Here is a 19,042-nt window from a genome sequence, read left to right as displayed (position 1 = left end):
GCTATCCATATCCCAGGTGTAGAGAACTGGGAGGCGGATTTTCTAAGTCGTCAGACTTTTCATCCGGGGGAGTGGGAACTCCATCCGGAGGTGTTTGCTCAATTGGTTCATCGTTGGGGCACACCAGAATTGGATCTCATGGCGTCTCGCCAGAACGCCAAGCTTCCTTGTTACGGATCCAGGTCCAGGGACCCAGAGCGATAGATGCTCTAGCAGCACCGTGGTTCTTCAACCTGGCTTATGTGTTTCCACCGTTTCCTCTGCTCCCTCGACTGATTGCCAAAATCAAACAGGAGAGAGCATCGGAGATCTTGATCGCGCCTGTGTGGCCACGCAAGACCTGGTATGCAGACCTGGTGGACATGTCATCCTTTCCACCTTGACCTCTGCCTCTGAGACAAGACCTTCTACTACAAGGTCCTTTTAATCATCCAAATCTAATTTCTCTGAGACTGACTGCCTGGAGATTGAACGCTTGATTTTATCAAGGCGTGGCTTCTCCGAGTCAGTCATTGATACCTTTAATACAGACACGAAAGCCTGTAACCAGGAAAATCTACCATAAGATATGGCGCAAATATCTTCATTGGTGTGAATCCAAGAATTACTCATGGAGTAAGGTTAGGATTCCTAGGATATTGTCCTTTCTCCAAGAGGTTTTGGATAAAGGATTATCAGCTAGTTCTTTAAAGGGACAGATTTCTGCTCTGTCTATCCTTTTGCACAAGCGTCTGGCAGAGGTTCAAGACGTCCAGGCATTTTGTCAGGCTTTGGTTAGAATTAAGCCTGTGTTTAAACCTGTTGCTCCTCCATGGAGCTTAAACTTGGTTCTTAAGGTTTTTCAAGGAGTTCCGTTTGAACCCCTTCATTCCATTGATATCAAACTTTTATCTGTTTTTGATGGCTATTTCCTCGGCTCGTAGAGTCTCTGAGTTATCAGCTTTACAATGTGATTCTCCTTATCTGATTTTCCATACAGATAAAGTAGTTCTGCATACAAAACCTGGGTTTTTACCTAAGGTAGTTTCCAACAAGAATATCAATCAAGAGATTGTTGTTCCATCATTGTGTCCTAATCCTTCTTCAAAGAAGGAACGTCTTTTACATAATTTGGACGTAGTCCGTGCTTTAAAGTTTTACTTACAAGCGACTAAAGATTTTCGTCAAACATCTTCCCTGTTTGTTGTTTACTCTGGACAGAGGAGAGGTCAAAAGGCTTCGGCAACCTCTCTTTCTTTTTGGCTTCGGAGCGTTATACGCTTAGCCTATGAGACTGCTGGACAGCAGCCCCCTGAAAGGATTACAGCTCATTCTACTAGAGCTGTGGCTTCCACCTGGGCCTTTAAAAATGAGGCTTCTGTTGAACAGATTTGCAAAGCGGCGACTTGGTCTTCCCTTCATACCTTTTCAAAATTTTACAAATTTGATACTTTTGCTTCTTCGGAGGCTGTTTTTGGGAGAAAGGTTCTACAGGCAGTGGTCCCTTCCGTTTAAGTACCTGCCTTGTCCCTCCCTTCATCCGTGTACTTTAGCTTTGGTATTGGTATCCCACAAGTAATGGATGATCCGTGGACTGGATACACATAACAAGAGAAAACATAATTTATGCTTACCTGATAAATTTATTTCTCTTGTGGTGTATCCAGTCCACGGCCCGCCCTGTCCTTTTAAGGCAGGTCTAAATTTTAAACTACAGTCACCACTGCACCCTATGGTTTCTCCTTTCTCGGCTAGTTTCGGTCGAATGACTGGATATGGCAGTTAGGGGAGGAGCTATATAGCAGCTCTGCTGTGGGTGATCCTCTTGCAACTTCCTGTTGGGAAGGAGAATATCCCACAAGTAATGGATGATCCGTGGACTGGATACACCACAAGAGAAATAAATTTATCAGGTAAGCATAAATTATGTTTTTTTCTAGAAGATGTGACTGCTAGAAAATGCTGCTGTTGCCAAATTTATGTAAGGTAAGCCTGAATACAGTGATTTAATAGCGACTGGTATCATGCTTATTTTCTGAGGTAATACTCTTTTATATTTGCAATATAAAACGTTGGCTGGCATGTTTAAACGTTTTTATATATACTTTGGTGATAAAACTTTATTGGGGCCTTGTTTTTTCCACATGGCTGGCTTAAATTTGCCTAGAAACAGTTTCCTGAGGCTTTCCACTGTGTTAAGGCCCACAGTAAGGCTGTGGCAGTTTGGTGTGACTGTTTAAAAATGTCTAGATCGTTTTTTTGATCCGGTTTTTGAACTAAGGAGTTAATCATCCATTTGCAAGTGGGTGCAATCCTCTGTTAGCCTATTATACACACTGTAAAAATTTTGTTTGATTTACTGCCTTTTTTCACTGTTTTTCAAATTCTGACAAAATTTGTTTCTCTTAAAGGCACAGTACCGTTTATTATATTTGCTTGTTAACTTGATTTAAAGTGTTTTCCAAGCTTGCTAGTCTCATTGCTAGTCTGTATAAACATGTCTGACATAGAGGAAACTCCTTGTTCATTATGTTTAAAAGCTATTGTGGAGCCCCCTCTTAGAATGTGTACCAAATGTACTGATTTCACTTTAAGCAATAGAGATCATATTCTGTCTTTAAAAAAATTATCACCAGAGGAATCTGACGAGGGGGAAGTTATGCCGACTAACTCTCCCCACGTGTCAGATCCTTTGACTCCCGCTCAAGGGACTCACGCTCAAATGGCGCCAAGTACATCTAGGGCGCCCATAGCGTTTAATTTACAAGACATGGCGGCAGTCATGGATAATACACTGTCAGCGGTATTAGCCAGACTACCTGAATTTAGAGGAAAGCGAGATAGCTCTGGAGTTAGACGAAATACAGAGCATACTGACGCTTTAAGAGCTATGTCTGATAATGCCTCACAATATGCAGAAGCTGAAGAAGGAGAGCTTCTTTCTGTGGGTGATATTTCTGACTCAGGGAAGATGATGCAACCTGATTCTGATATTTCTACATTTAAATTTAAGCTTGAGCACCTCCGCGTGTTACTCAGGGAGGTTTTAGCTGCTCTGAATGACTGTGATACAATTGCAGTGCCAGAGAAATTGTGTAGACTGGATAAATACTATGCAGTGCCGGTGTGTACTGATGTTTTTCCAATACCTAAAAGGTTTACAGAAATTATTAATAAGGAATGGGATAGACCAGGTGTGCCGTTCTCTCCCCCTCCTATTTTTAGAAAAATGTTTCCAATAGACGCCACCACACGGGACTTATGGCAGACAGTTCCTAAGGTGGAGGGAGCAGTTTCTACTCTAGCAAAGCATACTACTATCCCTGTCGAGGACAGTTGTGCTTTCTTAGATCCAATGGATAAAAAGTTAGAGGGTTACCTTAAGAAAATGTTTATTCAACAAGGTTTTATCCTACAGCCCCTTGCATGCATTGCTCCTGTCACTACTGCTGCAGCGTTCTGGTTTGAGTCTCTGGAAGAGGCTCTACAGGTAGCGACTCCATTGGATGACATACTTGACAAGCTTAGAGCACTTAAGCTAGCCAATTCTTTTGTTTCTGATGCCATTGTTCATTTGACTAAACTAACGGCTAAGAATTCTGGTTTTGCTATCCAGGCGCACAGAGCGCTATGGCTTAAATCATGGTCAGCTGACGTTACTTCAAAGTCTAAGCTGCTTAACATTCCCTTCAAGGGGCAGACCCTATTTGGGCCTGGTTTGAAGGAGATTATTGCTGATATCACTGGACTTCAAGGCTTCCCCCCCAAAAGGGAGATTTCACCTTTCACAATTATATGCAAACCAGATAAAGAGAGAGGCATTCTTACACTGTGTACAAGACCTCCTAGTTATGGGAGTGATCCATCCAGTTCCAAAGGAGGAACAGGGACAGGGATTTTACTCAAATCTGTTTGTAGTTCCCAAAAAAGAGGGAACCTTCAGACCAATTTTGGATCCAAAGATCTTAAACAAATTCCTCAGAGTTCCATCATTCAAGATGGAGACTATTCGTACCATCCTACCTATGATCCAGGAGGGTCAATACATGACTACAGTGGATTTAAAGGATGCTTATCTTCACATTCCGATACACAAAGATCATCATCGGTTTCTTTGCCTTCCTAGACAGGCATTACCAGTTTGTAGCTCTTCCCTTTGGGCTAGCTACAGCCCCAAGAATTTTTACGAAGGTTCTGGGGTCGCTTCTGGCGGTCCTAAGGCCGCGGGGCATAGCAGTGGCCCCTTATTTAGACAACATCCTAATTCAGGCGTCAAACTTCCAAATTGCCAAGTCTCATACAGACATAGTGTTGGCATTTCTGAGGTCGCATGGGAGGAAGGGTACTCTATCCCCCCTTACAAGAGTTTCCTTCCTAGGGATAGATTCTGTAGAAATGAAAATTTACCTGACGGAGTCCAGGTTATCAAAACTTCTAAATTCCTGCCGTGTTCTTTATTCCATCCCTCGCCCTTCGGTGGCTCAGTGCATGGAAGTAATCGGCTTAATGGTAGCGGCAATGGACATAGTGCCATTTGCATGCCTACATCTCAGACCGCTGCAGCTCTGCATGCTCAGTCAGTGGAATGGGGATTACACAGATTTGTCCCCTCTACTAAATCTGGATCAAGAGACCAGGGATTCTCTTCTCTGGTGGCTATCTCGGGTCCATCTGTCCAAAGATATGACCTTTCGCAGGCCAGAATGGACAATTGTGACGACAGATGCCAGCCTTCTAGGTTGGGGTGCAGTCTGGAACTCCCTGAAGGCTCAGGGATCGTGGACTCAGGAGGAGTCACTCCTTCCAATAAACATTCTGGAACTAAGAGCGATATTCAATGCTCTTTAGGCTTGGCCTCATTTAGCGACAATGAGCTTCATCAGATTTCAGTCGGACAACATCACGACTGTGGCTTACATCAACCATCAAGGGGGAACAAGGAGTTCCCTAGTGATGGTAGAAGTCTCAAAGATAATTCGCTGGGCAGAGATTCACTCTTGCCACCTATCCGCTATCCATATCCCAGGTGTAGAGAACTGGGAGGCGGATTTTCTAAGTCGTCAGACTTTTCATCCGGGGGAGTGGGATCTCCATCCGGAGGTGTTTGCTCAATTGGTTCATCGTTGGGGCAAACCAGAACTGGATCTCATGGCGTCTCGCCAGAACGCCAAGCTTCCTTGTTACAGATCCAGGTCCAGGGACCCCAAGGCAACGCTGATAGATGCTCTAGCAGCGCCTTGGTCCTTCAACCTGGCTTATGTGTTTCCACCGTTTCCTCTGCTCCCTCGACTGATTGCCAAAATCAAGCAGGAGAGAGCATCGGTGATCTTGATAGCGCCTGCGTGGCCACGCAGGACTTGGTATGCAGATCTGGTGGACATGTCATCCTTTCCACCATGGTCTCTGCCGCTGAGACAGGACCTTCTACTTCAAGGTCCTTTCAACCATCCAAATCTGATTTCTCTGAGGCTGACTGCCTGGAGATTGAACGCTTGATTTTATCAAAGCGTGGTTTCTCAGAGTCAGTCATTGATACCTTAATTCAGGCACGAAAGCCTGTCACCAGGAAAATCTATCATAAGATATGGCGGAAATATCTTTATTGGTGTGAATCCAAGGGCTACTCATGGAGTAAAGTCAGGATTCCCAGGATATTATCTTTTCTCCAAGAAGGATTGGAGAAAGGATTGTCAGCTAGTTCCTTAAAGGGACATATTTCTGCGCTATCTATTCTTTTGCACAAGCGTCTGGCGGATGTCCCATACGTTCAGGCATTTTGTCAGGCTTTAGTTAGAATCAAGCCTGTGTTTAAACCTGTTGCTCCACCATGGAGTTTAAATTTGGTTCTTAAAGTTCTTCAGGGGGTTCCGTTTGAACCTCTTCATTCCATAGATATCAAACTTTTATCTTGGAAAGTTCTTTTTTTGGTAGCTATTTCCTCGGCTTGTAGAGTTTCCGAGTTATCTGCCTTACAATGTGATTCTCCTTATCTGATCTTCCATGCAGATAAGGTAGTTCTGCGTACCAAACCTGGGTTTTTACCTAAGTGGTATCTAATAAGAATATCAATCAAGAGATTGTTGTTCCGTCTTTGTGTCCTAATCCTTCTTCAAAGAAGGACCGTCTATTACACAATCTGGACGTGGTTCGTGCTTTAAAGTTTTACTTACAAGCTACTAAAGATTTTCGTCAAACATCTGCTTTGTTTGTTGTCTATTCTGGACAGAGGAGATGTCAAAAGGCTTCGGCAACCTCTTTCTTTTTGGCTAAAAAGCATAATCCGCTTAGCTTATGAGACTGCTGGCCAGCAGCCTCCAGAAAGGATTACAGCTCATTCTACTAGAGCTGTGGCTTCCACATGGGCCTTTAAAAATGAGGCTTCTGTTGAACAGATCTGCAAGGCGGCGACTTGGTCTTCGCTTCATACTTTTTCAAAATTCTACAAATTTGATACTTTTGCTTCTTCGGAGGCTATTTTTGGGAGAAGGGTCTTACAGGCAGTGGTACCTTCCGTTTAAGTACCTGCCTTGTCCCTCCCTTCATCTGTGTACTTTAGCTTTGGTATCCCACAAGTAATGGATGATCCGTGGACTGGATACACCTTACAAGAGAAAACATAATTTATGCTTACCTGATAAATTTATTTCTCTTGTGGTGTATCCAGTCCACGGCCCGCCCTGTCATTTTAAGGCAGGTATTTTTTAATTTTAAACTACAGTCACCACTGCACCCTATGGTTTCTCCTTTCTCTGTTTGTTTTCAGTCGAATGACTGGATATGGCAGTTAGGGGAGGAGCTATATAGACAGCTCTGCTGTGGGTGTCCTCTTGCAACTTCCTGTTGGGAATGAGAATATCCCACAAGTAATGGATGATCCGTGGACTGGATACACCACAAGAGAAATAAATTTATCAGGTAAGCATAAATTTTGTTTTTTGGGTAAATGTCCCAATAAAGGGAAGATTAACCCCTGTGTTTTTTGACAAATGCTTGTTATGCCTAGAGGCACAGCTTGTTTTGCCTATGCAATTCTGTGCTGCATGCTTAGCTAGAACACTTCAATTTAAAGATAAATTGTTGCCCTCTGAGCCCAATGTCTCTCAGGATGATGCTGTTTAGGCAATGCCACAGTTTTCTCCTCAAATGTCCCAAACCTCTATGGCATCACATACAGTGCCCTGCAGTTCCTCTCAGCCTCCTGGAGTAGTTTATTTGCCTGCAGATTTTGCTGCACAGGTATCTTCTGTGATATCTGCGGCATTATCTGCTTTTCCTATGCTGGGAAACAGATGTTGAAGGAAAATTAGACATTCAGATAGTAGTAAGGTTTCTGTTCCACCTACTGCTACGCAGGTTGCCCTCCCTCATAAGTCTGATAAGGAGGATACGCCGGTAGCCTCTGAGGGTGAAATCTCAGATTCAGACAGTATTATTCATTCATCTGATACTGAAGAAGTAAACTTCAGATTTAAGCTTGAACACCTTTGTGTACTGTTAAAGGAGGTATTGGCTACTTTGGATGACTTCCAATACTTCTGTCATTGTCAACCCTAAGAAGTCTAGTAAACTTAATAAATACTATGATGTTCCTTCCTCTGTGGAAGTTTTTCCTGTCCCAGACCGTGTGACGGAGATTATTTCACAGGAATGGGAGAAGCCAGGGATTCCTTTCTCCCCATCTTCCGTATTTAAAAAGATGTTTCCTGTTGCTGACTCCATTAAAGATTCTTGGCGCACGGTGCCGAAAGTAGAAGGGGCTTTTCTACTCTGGCTAAGAGAACTACGATCGCTATAGAGGATAGCTGCTCCTTTAAGGATCCCATGGACAAAAAGCTGGAAGCGTATTTGAAGAAGATGTATGTTCATCAAGGTCTTCAATGGCAACCTGCAGTTTGTATTGCCACAGTAGCAAGTGCGGCATCTTATTGTGACGCCTTGTCTGAATCAATTTTAGTAGAGACTCCGTTGGAGGAGATACAAGATAGGATTAAGGCTCTCAAACTAGCCAATTCCTTTATTTCTGATGCAAACATGAAAGTTATTAGACTGGGAGCCAAGATGTCTGGCTTCACTGTCCTAGCCCGCAGAGTATTGTGGCTAAAATCTTGGTCAACTGATGTTACCTCTAACTCCAAGCTTCTGGCACTTCCTTACAAAAGGAACACTTTTTTCGGACCTGGTCTGGCAGAAATAATTTCTGATATTACAGGTGGAAAAGGGTCTCTTCTACCGCAAGACAAGAAGTACAGACTCAAAGGACGTAAAAGTAATTTTCGTTCCTTTCATAACTTCAAAGGTCAAAAGTCAAACCTCTCCCGCTTCCAAGCAGGAGCAGTCCAAGTCTTCTTGGAAGCCCAATCAGTCTTGGAATAAGGGGAAGCAATCAAAGAAACCCTCAGTTGAGTCTAAGTCAGCATGAATGGCCCGCCCCTGGTCTGGGTTTGGATCAAGTGGAGGCAGACTTTCCCTCTTTTTTCAAGCATGGAGACAAGATGTCCCAGATCCTTGGGCTGCGGACATAGTATCTCAGGGTTACAAAATAGAATTCAAAACTTTCACTCCCAGGGGCAGATTCCACCTCTCAAGATTATCTGCGGACCAGGTAAAAAGAGAGGCATTCTTGAACTGCGTTTAGGACCTTTCCTTCCTGGGAGTGATTGTTCCAGTTCCAGTAAGGGAACAGGGTCTAGGATTCTATTCAAATCTGTTTGTGGTTCCCAAAAAAGAGGGAACTTTTCGACCCATTTTAGACCTAAAGTGCCTCAACAAGTTTGTTCCATTCTTCCTTTGGTCCAAGAGGGTCAGTTCATTACGGCCATAGACCTGAAGGGCACGTATCTTCATGTTCCCATCCACAGGGATCATTACAAATTTCTGAGATTAGCCTTTCTAGACAAATCCTTTCAGTTTGTGGCTCTTTCGTTTAGCCTTGCCACAGCTCCCAGAATTCTCCCAGGTTCTGAGGGCTCTCTTGGCAGTGATCAGGTCTCGGGGAATTGCAGTGGCGCCATACCTGGATGACATATTGGTTCAGGCGCCTTCTTTTCAACAAGCAAACTCTCATACACAGATCTTGTTGTCTTTTCTACGTTCCCATGTTTGGAAAGTGAATCTGGAAAAGAGTTCCCTTGTTCCAGCTACGAGGGTGGTTTTCTTAGGGACCATAATAGATTCCCTATATATGAAAAAAAAATTCTTACGGAGGTCAGAAAATCCAAAATGATCTCATCTTACCTCTCTCTTCAGTCTACTGTTCGGCCACCAGTGACTCAATGTATGGAGGTAATTGGTCTGATGGTCGCTTCCATGGACATCATTCCATTTGAGAGCTCTGCAATTATGCATGCTCCGACAATGGAACAGAGACCATTCGGATCTGTCTCAGAGGATCTAGACCAGTCAACAAAATACTCTCTCCCGTGGTGGCTTTCTCAGGACCATCTGTCTCAGGGCACATGCTTCCGGAGACCTTCCTGGGTGATTGTGACCACGGACGCCAGCCTGCTAGGCTGAGGAGCATTCTGGGACTCGTTAAAGGTGCAAGGACTATGGACTCGGGAGGAGTCTGCTCTCCCCATAAACATCTTGGAGTTGAGAGCAATTTACAATGCTCTGATGGCTTTGCCTTAATTGTCCTTAGCCTGGTTTATCAGGTTTCAGTCAGACAACATCACCTCAGTGGCTTACATCAATCACCAGGGAGGAACTCGGAGTTCCATAGCCATGAAGGAGGTGGCACAGATTATTCAGTAACCTGGTGTTCTCCAGGTTAATCCTCAAATGGGGGGTGCCAGAGTTTGATCTGATGGCATCTCGGCAGAGCGCCAAGCTTCCAAGGTACGGTTCATGGTCAAGAGATCCTCAGGCCGCTCTGATAGATGCTCTGGCAGTTCCTTGGGATTTCGGTCTAGCATACCTGTTTCCTCTGTTTGCGCTCCTTCCACGAGTTATTGCTCGTATTAAACAAGAGAGAGCATTGGTAATTGTAATAGCTCCTGCATGGTCTCGCAGGATCTGGTATGCAGACCTAGTGAAGATGTCTTCTTGGCTGCCTTGGAGGTTGCCTTTGAGGAAGGACCTTCTAACTCGGGGTCCATTCCTCCATCCAAATCTCTTTTCTCTGAAGCTGACTGCTTGGAGATTTAACGTTTTAGTTTTGTCTAAGCGTGGATTTTCTGAGTTTGTCATTAAGACCATGATCCAGGCTTGCAAGCCTGTTACTCGAAAAATTTACCATAAGGTATGGCGTAAATACCTTTTATTGGTGTGAATCTAAGGGCTACTCTTGGAGTAGGGTCAGCATTCCTAAAATTTTGTCTTTTCTCCAGGAAGGTCTGGAGAAAGGGTTGTCAGTCAGGTCTCTGAAAGGTCAGATTTCTGCATTATCTATTTTTTTACACAAGCGTCTGGCGGATGTGTCAGATGTTGCGCCTCCTTGTTCTTAAAGTTTTGCTGCAGGCTCTGTTTTGAGCCAATGATTTCCATATATATTAAGTTGCTATCTTGGAAGGTTTTGTTTCTTATTGCTAGCTCTTCTGCTCGGAGAGTTTCAGAACTCTCGACTTTGCAGTGTGATTCGCCTTACCTTATCTTTCATGTGGATAAGGCGGTTCTTCATACTAAATTGGGGTTTCTTCCTAAAGTGGTTTCAGATAGAAATATTAATCAGGAAATTGTTGTTCCTTCTCTCTGTCCCAATCCTTCTTCTCATAAAGAACGTCTGTTGCACAACTTGGATGTTGTGCGTGCTCTAAAATTCTACCTACAGGCGACTAAGGATCTTGCCTGTCTTCTGCCCTGTTTGTTTGTTTGTCAGGAAAGTGTAAGGATCAGAAGACTACTTCTACTTCTTTCCCTCTGGTTGAGAAGTATAATTCGTTTTGCTTATGAGACTGCTGGACAGCTCATTCCACTAGGGCTGTCTCCACTAGGGCTGTCTTTCAAAGATGAAGCTTCTGTGGAACAGCTTTGCAAGGCTGCAACTTGGTCCTCTCTGGATACATTTTCAAAATGTTATAAATTTTATACTTTTGCCTCGGCTGAGGTCTCTTTTGGGAGAAAGGTTCTTCAAGCGGTGGTGCCTTCTGTTTAGATCTGCCTGTTCTCCCTCCCTGTTCATTCTTTGTCCTCTAGCTTGGGTATTGGTTCCCACTAGTAATTGAATGATGTTGTGGACTCTCCATATCTTAGGAAAGAAAACAAAATTTATGATTACCTGATAAACTCCTTTCTTTCCGGATATGGAGAGTCCACGACTCCATTCTTTATTAAGACAGTTATATTTTACTAAACCTCAGGCACCTCTACACCTTTGTGTTATTCTTTTTCCATTTCCCTTCGGTCGAATGACTGGGGATTATGGGTAGGGGAGTGACACTTAACAGCTTTGCTGTGGTGCTCTTTTCCTCCTCCTGTTGGCTAGGAGTGATATTCCCACTAGTAATTGAATGACGTTGTGGACTCTCCATATCCGTAAATAAATACATTTATCAGGTAAACCTAAATTTTGTTTCTTTCATGGCTGTCCATGGGCCATTACTCCTGGGATTCAACTCCTGGCCACTAGGAGGTGGCATAGATTCCCAAAGTACTAAGATCACTTAATCCCTCCCACCTATCTGGTATTCCAGTCTAATGTATAGCACCAAGAAGTAGGAAAGGACAAAGCAGGGAAAATGAGGTTGCAAATTAAAAGTGCCGTCAGAAAAAAAAAATGAAAATGGGCGGTTTCATAGACTCTCACCACTAAAGAAATGAATTTATCAGGTAAGCATAAATGTTGTTTTCTTTCAAAAGGTGGTGAAAATCCACAAGTCATTACTATTGGGACTAATACCCAAGTTGTGGAGCCCATGAGTAATTGGGCAGGACAAAAATGTTTAAGGCAGGCACTTAATTACCAGACACTGCTGTCTGAAGGACTTTCCTACCAAACACATTGAAGAGGTAGAATTTAGAGAAATATTGATGCCTTGCAAATGTATTCAATATAAGCCTAATTCTTAAAAATCCAAGAGGAAACTGATCTAGAAAAATGAACAATAATGCGTCTTGGAAAAGACTATCCAGCCTCCAAGTAATACTTGGTAATCAAGAGATTAAGACAAAAAGCTGAAACCTATGTATTTTGGAAGTAGAATTCTACTGCTCTTACAAGAGACCATCACATAAATTATTTGGTTTAAAACAAGGGGATGGGCTATAATGTCCTGATCGATTTTATCAGAAAAATCTTTTTAAGAAAAAAAATAATAATTTATGCTTACCTGATAAATGAATTTCTTTCATGGTGATGAGAGCCTATGAGCCATTAAACCTGGGAATTCCACTCCTGACCACTAGGAGAAGGCAAAGATTCCTAAAACTCCAAGAGTACTTAAAAATCCTCCAACCTTACTGGTAAACTAGTCTAACCTATAGCCATGCAAAAAAAAGTAGGTAGGAAAGAATAAAAGCAAGAAAAAAAAGAGCAGGGGGAAAAAATGAGGTGCATGCTTGAACTGTTGCAAGAAAAAAAAATACAAGAAAAAAAAATGCGGGTCTTGTGGACTTTCATCACCGTGAAAGAAATGCATTTATCAGGTAAGCTTACTGAGTCTACAAGTAATGAGGGTGGGACAAGATAATTTCTCTAAATTTATTATTTATTTATATATATATATATATATATATATATATATATATATATATATATATATATATATATATATATATATATATTACATTTTTTATTTATTTTTTGGTAAAAGTGGTTATTTCAGCAATAGGAATAATTGATATACCCATTTTATTAAAGGACTGATAATTCAATCAAAAACCATTGGAATTCAACAATGAAACGAAAAGTGGAACAAGAAGGCTACTTACAAGACACCCCCGCTCGTCAAAGTCCATCTGTACATCAGCACAAAGACCATATGCAAACACAGAATCACTTTTACATGCCAGTCCAAACGCAAGTGAGTGAAATCCTCACCCTTTATTAGATTGAGTTTATCTTGATTAGTGTAAATGAAGTGCCAGACATAAGAATATATATTGAGTGCCATTATTTTAATCAGCAAATTATTCATTGTATAAGTCATTTACTATATTATTTTTATTTTGTGGTTACATAATATTTAGATACTTCAGACCCTCTCCTCTTCCTGTAAAGAGTTCATGCTGCAGTGTTTATCGTTTATAGATAAATAAAGAACAACTTCATCTAATAATAATAATAATAATAACAACAACATTGCCTAAACTGGCTTTTAATTTGCAGCATTTTAAAGAAGACCTAAGGTTGCAGCATTTGTTTTTTGGCCTCTATAGGAAGCCTAGGACAATCCATTTTTTTTTTTTTTTTTTTACAAATTTGCTTAATTCTCTTTGTTGAAGGAGAAGCAATGCACTACTGGAAGCCAGCTGGACACAATGGGTGAGACAATGACAAGAGACATATATGCAGCCACCCATCAGCAGCTAGCTCCCAGTAGTGAATTGCTACTCCTGAGCCTTCCTATGTATGCTTTTCAATAAAGGATACCATGAGACTGATGCAAATTAGATATTACAAGTAAAATGGAAAGCTGTTTAAAATGCCATGTTCTATCTGAATCATTTAATTTTAACTTTACTATCCTTTTAACTGTCCCCTTAAGAGGTTTTACTTCTGTTTTTCTTCTAATTTTACGTAATTTTAATGTATTTGCATCTTTTCAAACCACTTCACTAGTAGCTGCAAATCTTTGTCTCCTTATAAATTGTGAGAGAAGAGAGGGGGCTCTAAAGATTCATGAGGTATCTGCCTACTCTAAGAAGGAATAAGGCAGAACCTGAATATCTATGTCAGCACTGAACATATAATACATTTTGTTTTTTATGTTTTGAATGCTTACAATGTTGGCTCTCCTTGGGTAATACTTCCCAGATGAGAAACCCCCTCTCGGAGGGCGAAACAGAACTGACCACTCCCCCATTTACCTGTTTATAAGTAACCTCTCTTTCACTTATCCCTCCTACACCTTGTTTTGTCCAACTCTCTCTCTCTTCCCACGGGATTATGTATGTGCTACTCTTAGGCAGCCTGAGTACATGTTTTTTTCTGGGCAGACTTACCTGGTGGGACTTCAGTCATTTTTCAGGCTTATGGCTGGGTATACTTCATGTATACTTTTTCACGATATTGGGGAAGTTCTGATGGGTGCCACCATCTTGGGTGATGTCACCGTGAGTGACAATGTGGAGTCACTTCTGGGGTTGCATGGAGCGCGCACGCTCTGTTTCACATTTAAAACCGCATTTTACTTGAGAGAAGGCTGCAGCTCTGCTTGTTATTTAAAACACTGGGTTAGAAGTTTCTCCTTTCCACTGCATGTTCTGACAGCATATTATATGCACTGGTTGCTGCATATCTTGAAATAGCTAATACAATCTTATTATAGGTAAAACCCAAATGTTTTCTTTCATGATGTAGAAAGAACGTGCAATTTTAAGCAACTTTCTATAGGTAATCTTATTATAGATTTATAGAATTACTGGTAAATCTATAACAAGGTAATCCTCCAGGATTAAACACAAAATCCTCACGCTGACATATAAAGCCCTGAACTGCACTGCTCCCCACTACATTTCAGACCTTGTCTCCATATACTCTCCCTTTCGTCCCCTTCTCTCTGCTCACGATCTCCTCCTCTCTTGTTACTTCCTCACATTCCTGTTTACAGGACTTCTCCAGACTGGCCCCCATCCTGTGGAACTCCCTGCCTCGCTCCACAAGACTCTCCCCTAGTTTTAACAACTCCATTGCTTTCCCCTTGAACCCCTTAGAATGTAAGCCTATGAGCCCAGCTGTTTGTAGATCGACTTCATAAGAGCCGACTACAAAAGTGCATCTCTTGGCAGGGCCCTCTACCAATTTGATCCCTATAAAGGTTATCTTGTATATACAAACTATATTTATAACGCTGCGGAATCTGTTGGCGCTCTACAAATAACTGTTAATAATAATAATAATAAAATCGTATTACCCTTTATTTTGTTGATTTGTTGAATAAGAAAACAAGTTGTATCAGAAATAACAGCCTGGTTTATAGTCTGATGTTTTAAAGTGCAACCTTTTTCCTGCATTCTTATAGTAGTTAAAGGTATTAGGCTTCACCAACAGTCATAATATCACACTGTGAAAGACAGACCTGCTTCACACAAGCGGAATGTTTTTCAGCTCCAGTACTAAATATATATATATATATATATATATATATATATATATATATATATATATATATATATATATATATATATATATATACATATACATACATACAAGCAAGGGTCTGGCTTTCATTTTTGTTCTCCTCTAGAAAGGGTTCCCTTCGTTTTCAAGATTAAGATTCTCAATCCTAGACTAGGGGCATAGGAAGTGGGTCTGCCTATTGGTTCTTCAAGTTAAATAATAAAATTCTTTATACCTGTTCATGTGTCTCTGCTTGGAGACAGCCATTTAAAATTCATGGACATTTGGACAACAAGCTTGGTACATCACATTTCCCTAGGGATCCTCTGAATTTGGGGTCTTTCACGTTGCATATTCCCTTTTCACTTGAACTGAAAGGGGTATTCATTAGTCATGACAAATTTCATGCTTAATTATCCAATTTCTTTTAAGGCATTGATTCATATCTTCCTTCCACAAGATAAGTAAGGCTAACATGGAATTTACTTTTTGTTCATGGAGTTCTTATGGATACGCTGTTTGTGCCACTTCAAGAAGTTTTTGTTTTGTTTGTTTTTTAACTGAGAAAACTTGCTTTTTGTGGCTATTATTTCTGCTAGATCTGTGTCTAAATTACAAGCTTTTTCTGTGAAAGAACCATATATTTTTCTTTTCATCAAGATAAGGTTGTGCTACATATGGTTTCTGTTTTTTTTTTTTTGTGGTTACTGATTTTTGTAAATCACAAAATGTTGTTCTGCAGACTTTCTGCCCTTATAGGCAGGAAGCACGGGGTAAGCCACTCTATTGCTTGGGTGGGGTTTGTTGCATTCACATCTATGTTATAAGAACCCAGTCCATTTACAAGATGGATCGTCTCTTTAACATATCTTAAAGGGACACTGAACCCAAACTTTTTTCTTTCAGATTCAGATAGAGCATGCAATTTTAAGCAACTTTCTAGTTTACACCTATTATTAATTTTTCTTTGTTCTTTTGCTTTCTTTATTTGAAAAAGAAGGAATCTAAGCTATTTTTTTTGTTCAGAACCATGAAAGCACTTGTTTATTGGTGAGTGAATTTATCCACCAATCAGCAAGAACAACCCAGTTTGTTCACCAAAAATGGGCCGGCATCTAAACTTACATTCTTGCATTTCAAATAAAGATACCAAGAAAATGAAGACAATTTGATAATAGGAGTCTATTAGAAAGTTGCTTATAATTTTATGCTCTATCTGAATCACAAAAGAAAAATTTTTGGTTCAGTGTCCCTTTAAAGGGACACTCAGGTTAAATAAAATTTTCATGATTCAGGTACAGCATGTAATTTTAAACAACTTTCCAATTTACTTCCATTAAAAAAAAATGTGCAGTCTTTTATATTTACAATTTTTGAGTCACCAGATCCTACTGAGCATGTGCAAGAATTCACAGACTATACGTATATGCATTTGTGATTGGCTAATTGCTATCACATGGTACAAGGGGAGTGGAAATATACATAACTTTGAAATTTGTTATAAAAAAATCTACTACTCATTTGAAGTTCAGACTAAGTGCTATTGCATTGTCTTGTTATCTTGCATTCGTTGATTATGCAAATCTAATGTGTTGACTAGTCCTTTAAGGCAGTGATTTTTTTTAAAAAAAATCACACATTGTAGCCTAATACAGCATATATATATACACATACACACAAACACACACATACTGTATGCATTGTGCTGTTATGCCATGCCTCCTACAAACTACCCCTGCACTGGGAGTAAAAAACAAGCAAAGTTTAAATATATGTCACACTGTTGTCAGTCTGCCGTGGCACACCTGAGGATCTCTCACGGCACACTAGTGTGCCACGGCACACTGGTTGAAAAACACTGCTTTAAGGTACTTGTTAGGGCTATGGTCATCAAAAACTACTATCTCTAGTTTGATAAGTTCAGGCTATTTTAAGAGCTTATAAACAAAGGAATGAACACATTCTAGATGGGCTAAGGACACATTCCATAAGAACATCATGGATTATAAACCTGTTAGGCTGCAGTCTGGAAAATACCTAATACTTTTGTGTCACATTACACTTTGGATGTTAAAGGGACATTAAACCCAAATGTTTTCTTTCATGATTTAGAAAGAACGTGCAATTTTAAGCAACTTTCTAATGTACTTCTATTATCTAATTTGCTTTATTATCTTGATAACCTTTGCTGAAAAGCATATCTAGATAGGCTCAGTAGCTGCTGATTGGTGGTTGCAGATAGATGTCTCGTGTGATTGGCTCACCCATGTGCATTGCTATTTCTTCAACAAAGGATATCTAATGAATGAAGCAAATTAGATAATAGAAATACATTGGAATGTTGTTTAAAATTTTATTCTCTATCTGAATCATGAAAGAAAAAATGTGGGTTTAATGCCCCTTTAAGTAATCTGGTTTGGCCAGATGTGGTCATACAATTCATTCTTCTGTTATAACTTAAACAATAATTTTGCAGTATCTCTTGTCTTCCCACCTATTTATTTTACACTGTTTTTTAGTCTTCTCACCTGGGAAGTATTACCAAAGGAGAGCCAAGATAGTTAGAAATGAACACGCATATATAAGGAATGTCTATATCTTGGCTCATGGCCATGGGTAATACTTGCCACCAGGCTCCCTCCCTGATTAGTGTGTTCACCACTCTTAGCTTGACAGCTCAAGGAGTAGGAGGGAAAAGTGAGAGAGGTAATTGGGGGAGTAAGTCTGTTCTGTCCACGCCCTCATAGAGAATGTTTCTCACCTGGTAAGTATTACCCATGGCTATGAGACAAGATATAGACATTTCTTACCTTTGGTTGTTAATTTCTAAAGTATGCTAAGAAATTGATCTCTATTTCAGATTCCGGGGTACCATTATATGTCTGTTGATGACCAAGGTCTAGAAAATGTACAGAATTCTTTTGCTTTTATTCAGGTAAGAAAAATAATCATTGGATTAACAAAAATGTCTTGTTAAAAGGTCTGTATTATCTCATCATGTTAAAAAAATGAAATAAATAATTTGCTTGGCACATATTTTATGTTTGTTGTAACAAAATATTCTCGGTATTCAAAATATAAAGTTACTTATAGCCCTCCATAAATCCACCACCTTTTTAATCACACTAGAAGCCAATTCACTTAAAGGGATACTAAACCCAATTTTGTTCATGAGCATGCAATTTTAAGCAACTTTTACATTTTCTGCTATTATCAATTTTTCTTTGTTTTCTTGGTATCTTTATATAAAAAAGCAGGAATGTAAAGCTTATTAGCCAGCCCATAAGCTTTGGGGGGCAGGGGGGGGGGGGGGGGGTTGAACAGAATTACAACCCTTCACCTTCTCAAAAAGAATTGACTGTTCCATCCTGGCATTATACTTTTGTACTGATGAAGAAAGAAAATTGTGATCCTTCCTTTTAGGTTTTCTTGGAATCTACTAACATCCAGTTTTAGAGATGCATAAAGCTAGCTTTATCATTCACACCCTTGTAGTGTCATTTAGTACTTCTCTGTAACTTTTTGAAATAGGTAGAGACAATCCTCAAACATCTTTAGGGTACTCAAACACAAAAATAGCAGCTGCACTAAAAGAATCCTTAAAATAAAAAAAAATGTATTCCAAAAATTTAAAAATTACAATGGAGGACATCCACATAAACGTACACGTTTTGTGCCTATAGTAAGCTCTTTAAGGGACAGTCTACACCTTAGTCATCTTAAAGGGAGCATGCAATTGTAAGCAACTTTCTAATTTACAAATATTAAAAAAAAATCTTCGTTCTCTTGGTATCTTTATTTGACAAAAGCAGAAATGAAAGTTTCCTTCTTAATATGAGGAGAGTC

The 19,042-nt window shown here is 40.3% G+C and overlaps 1 protein-coding gene across 1 annotated transcript in view; it reads left to right on the top strand.

The window, feature by feature from the left end:
* MYBL1 (MYB proto-oncogene like 1) overlaps positions 1–19,042 on the top strand; it is a 397,408-nt gene that overhangs the window by 194,142 nt on the left and 184,224 nt on the right. Inside the window, exons 6-7 of the mRNA XM_053715092.1 lie at positions 12,776–12,938; positions 18,057–18,131. Coding sequence (XP_053571067.1) covers positions 12,776–12,938; positions 18,057–18,131 — 238 coding nt within the window. The remainder of the gene's footprint in view (positions 1–12,775; positions 12,939–18,056; positions 18,132–19,042) is intronic.

Source organism: Bombina bombina, chromosome 5, assembly GCF_027579735.1.
Source record: "Bombina bombina isolate aBomBom1 chromosome 5, aBomBom1.pri, whole genome shotgun sequence".
Classification (NCBI taxonomy): Eukaryota; Metazoa; Chordata; class Amphibia; order Anura; family Bombinatoridae; genus Bombina; species Bombina bombina.
The sequence above is the reverse complement of the archived record's forward strand: the minus strand, read 5'-3'. Positions and strand labels throughout refer to the sequence as shown.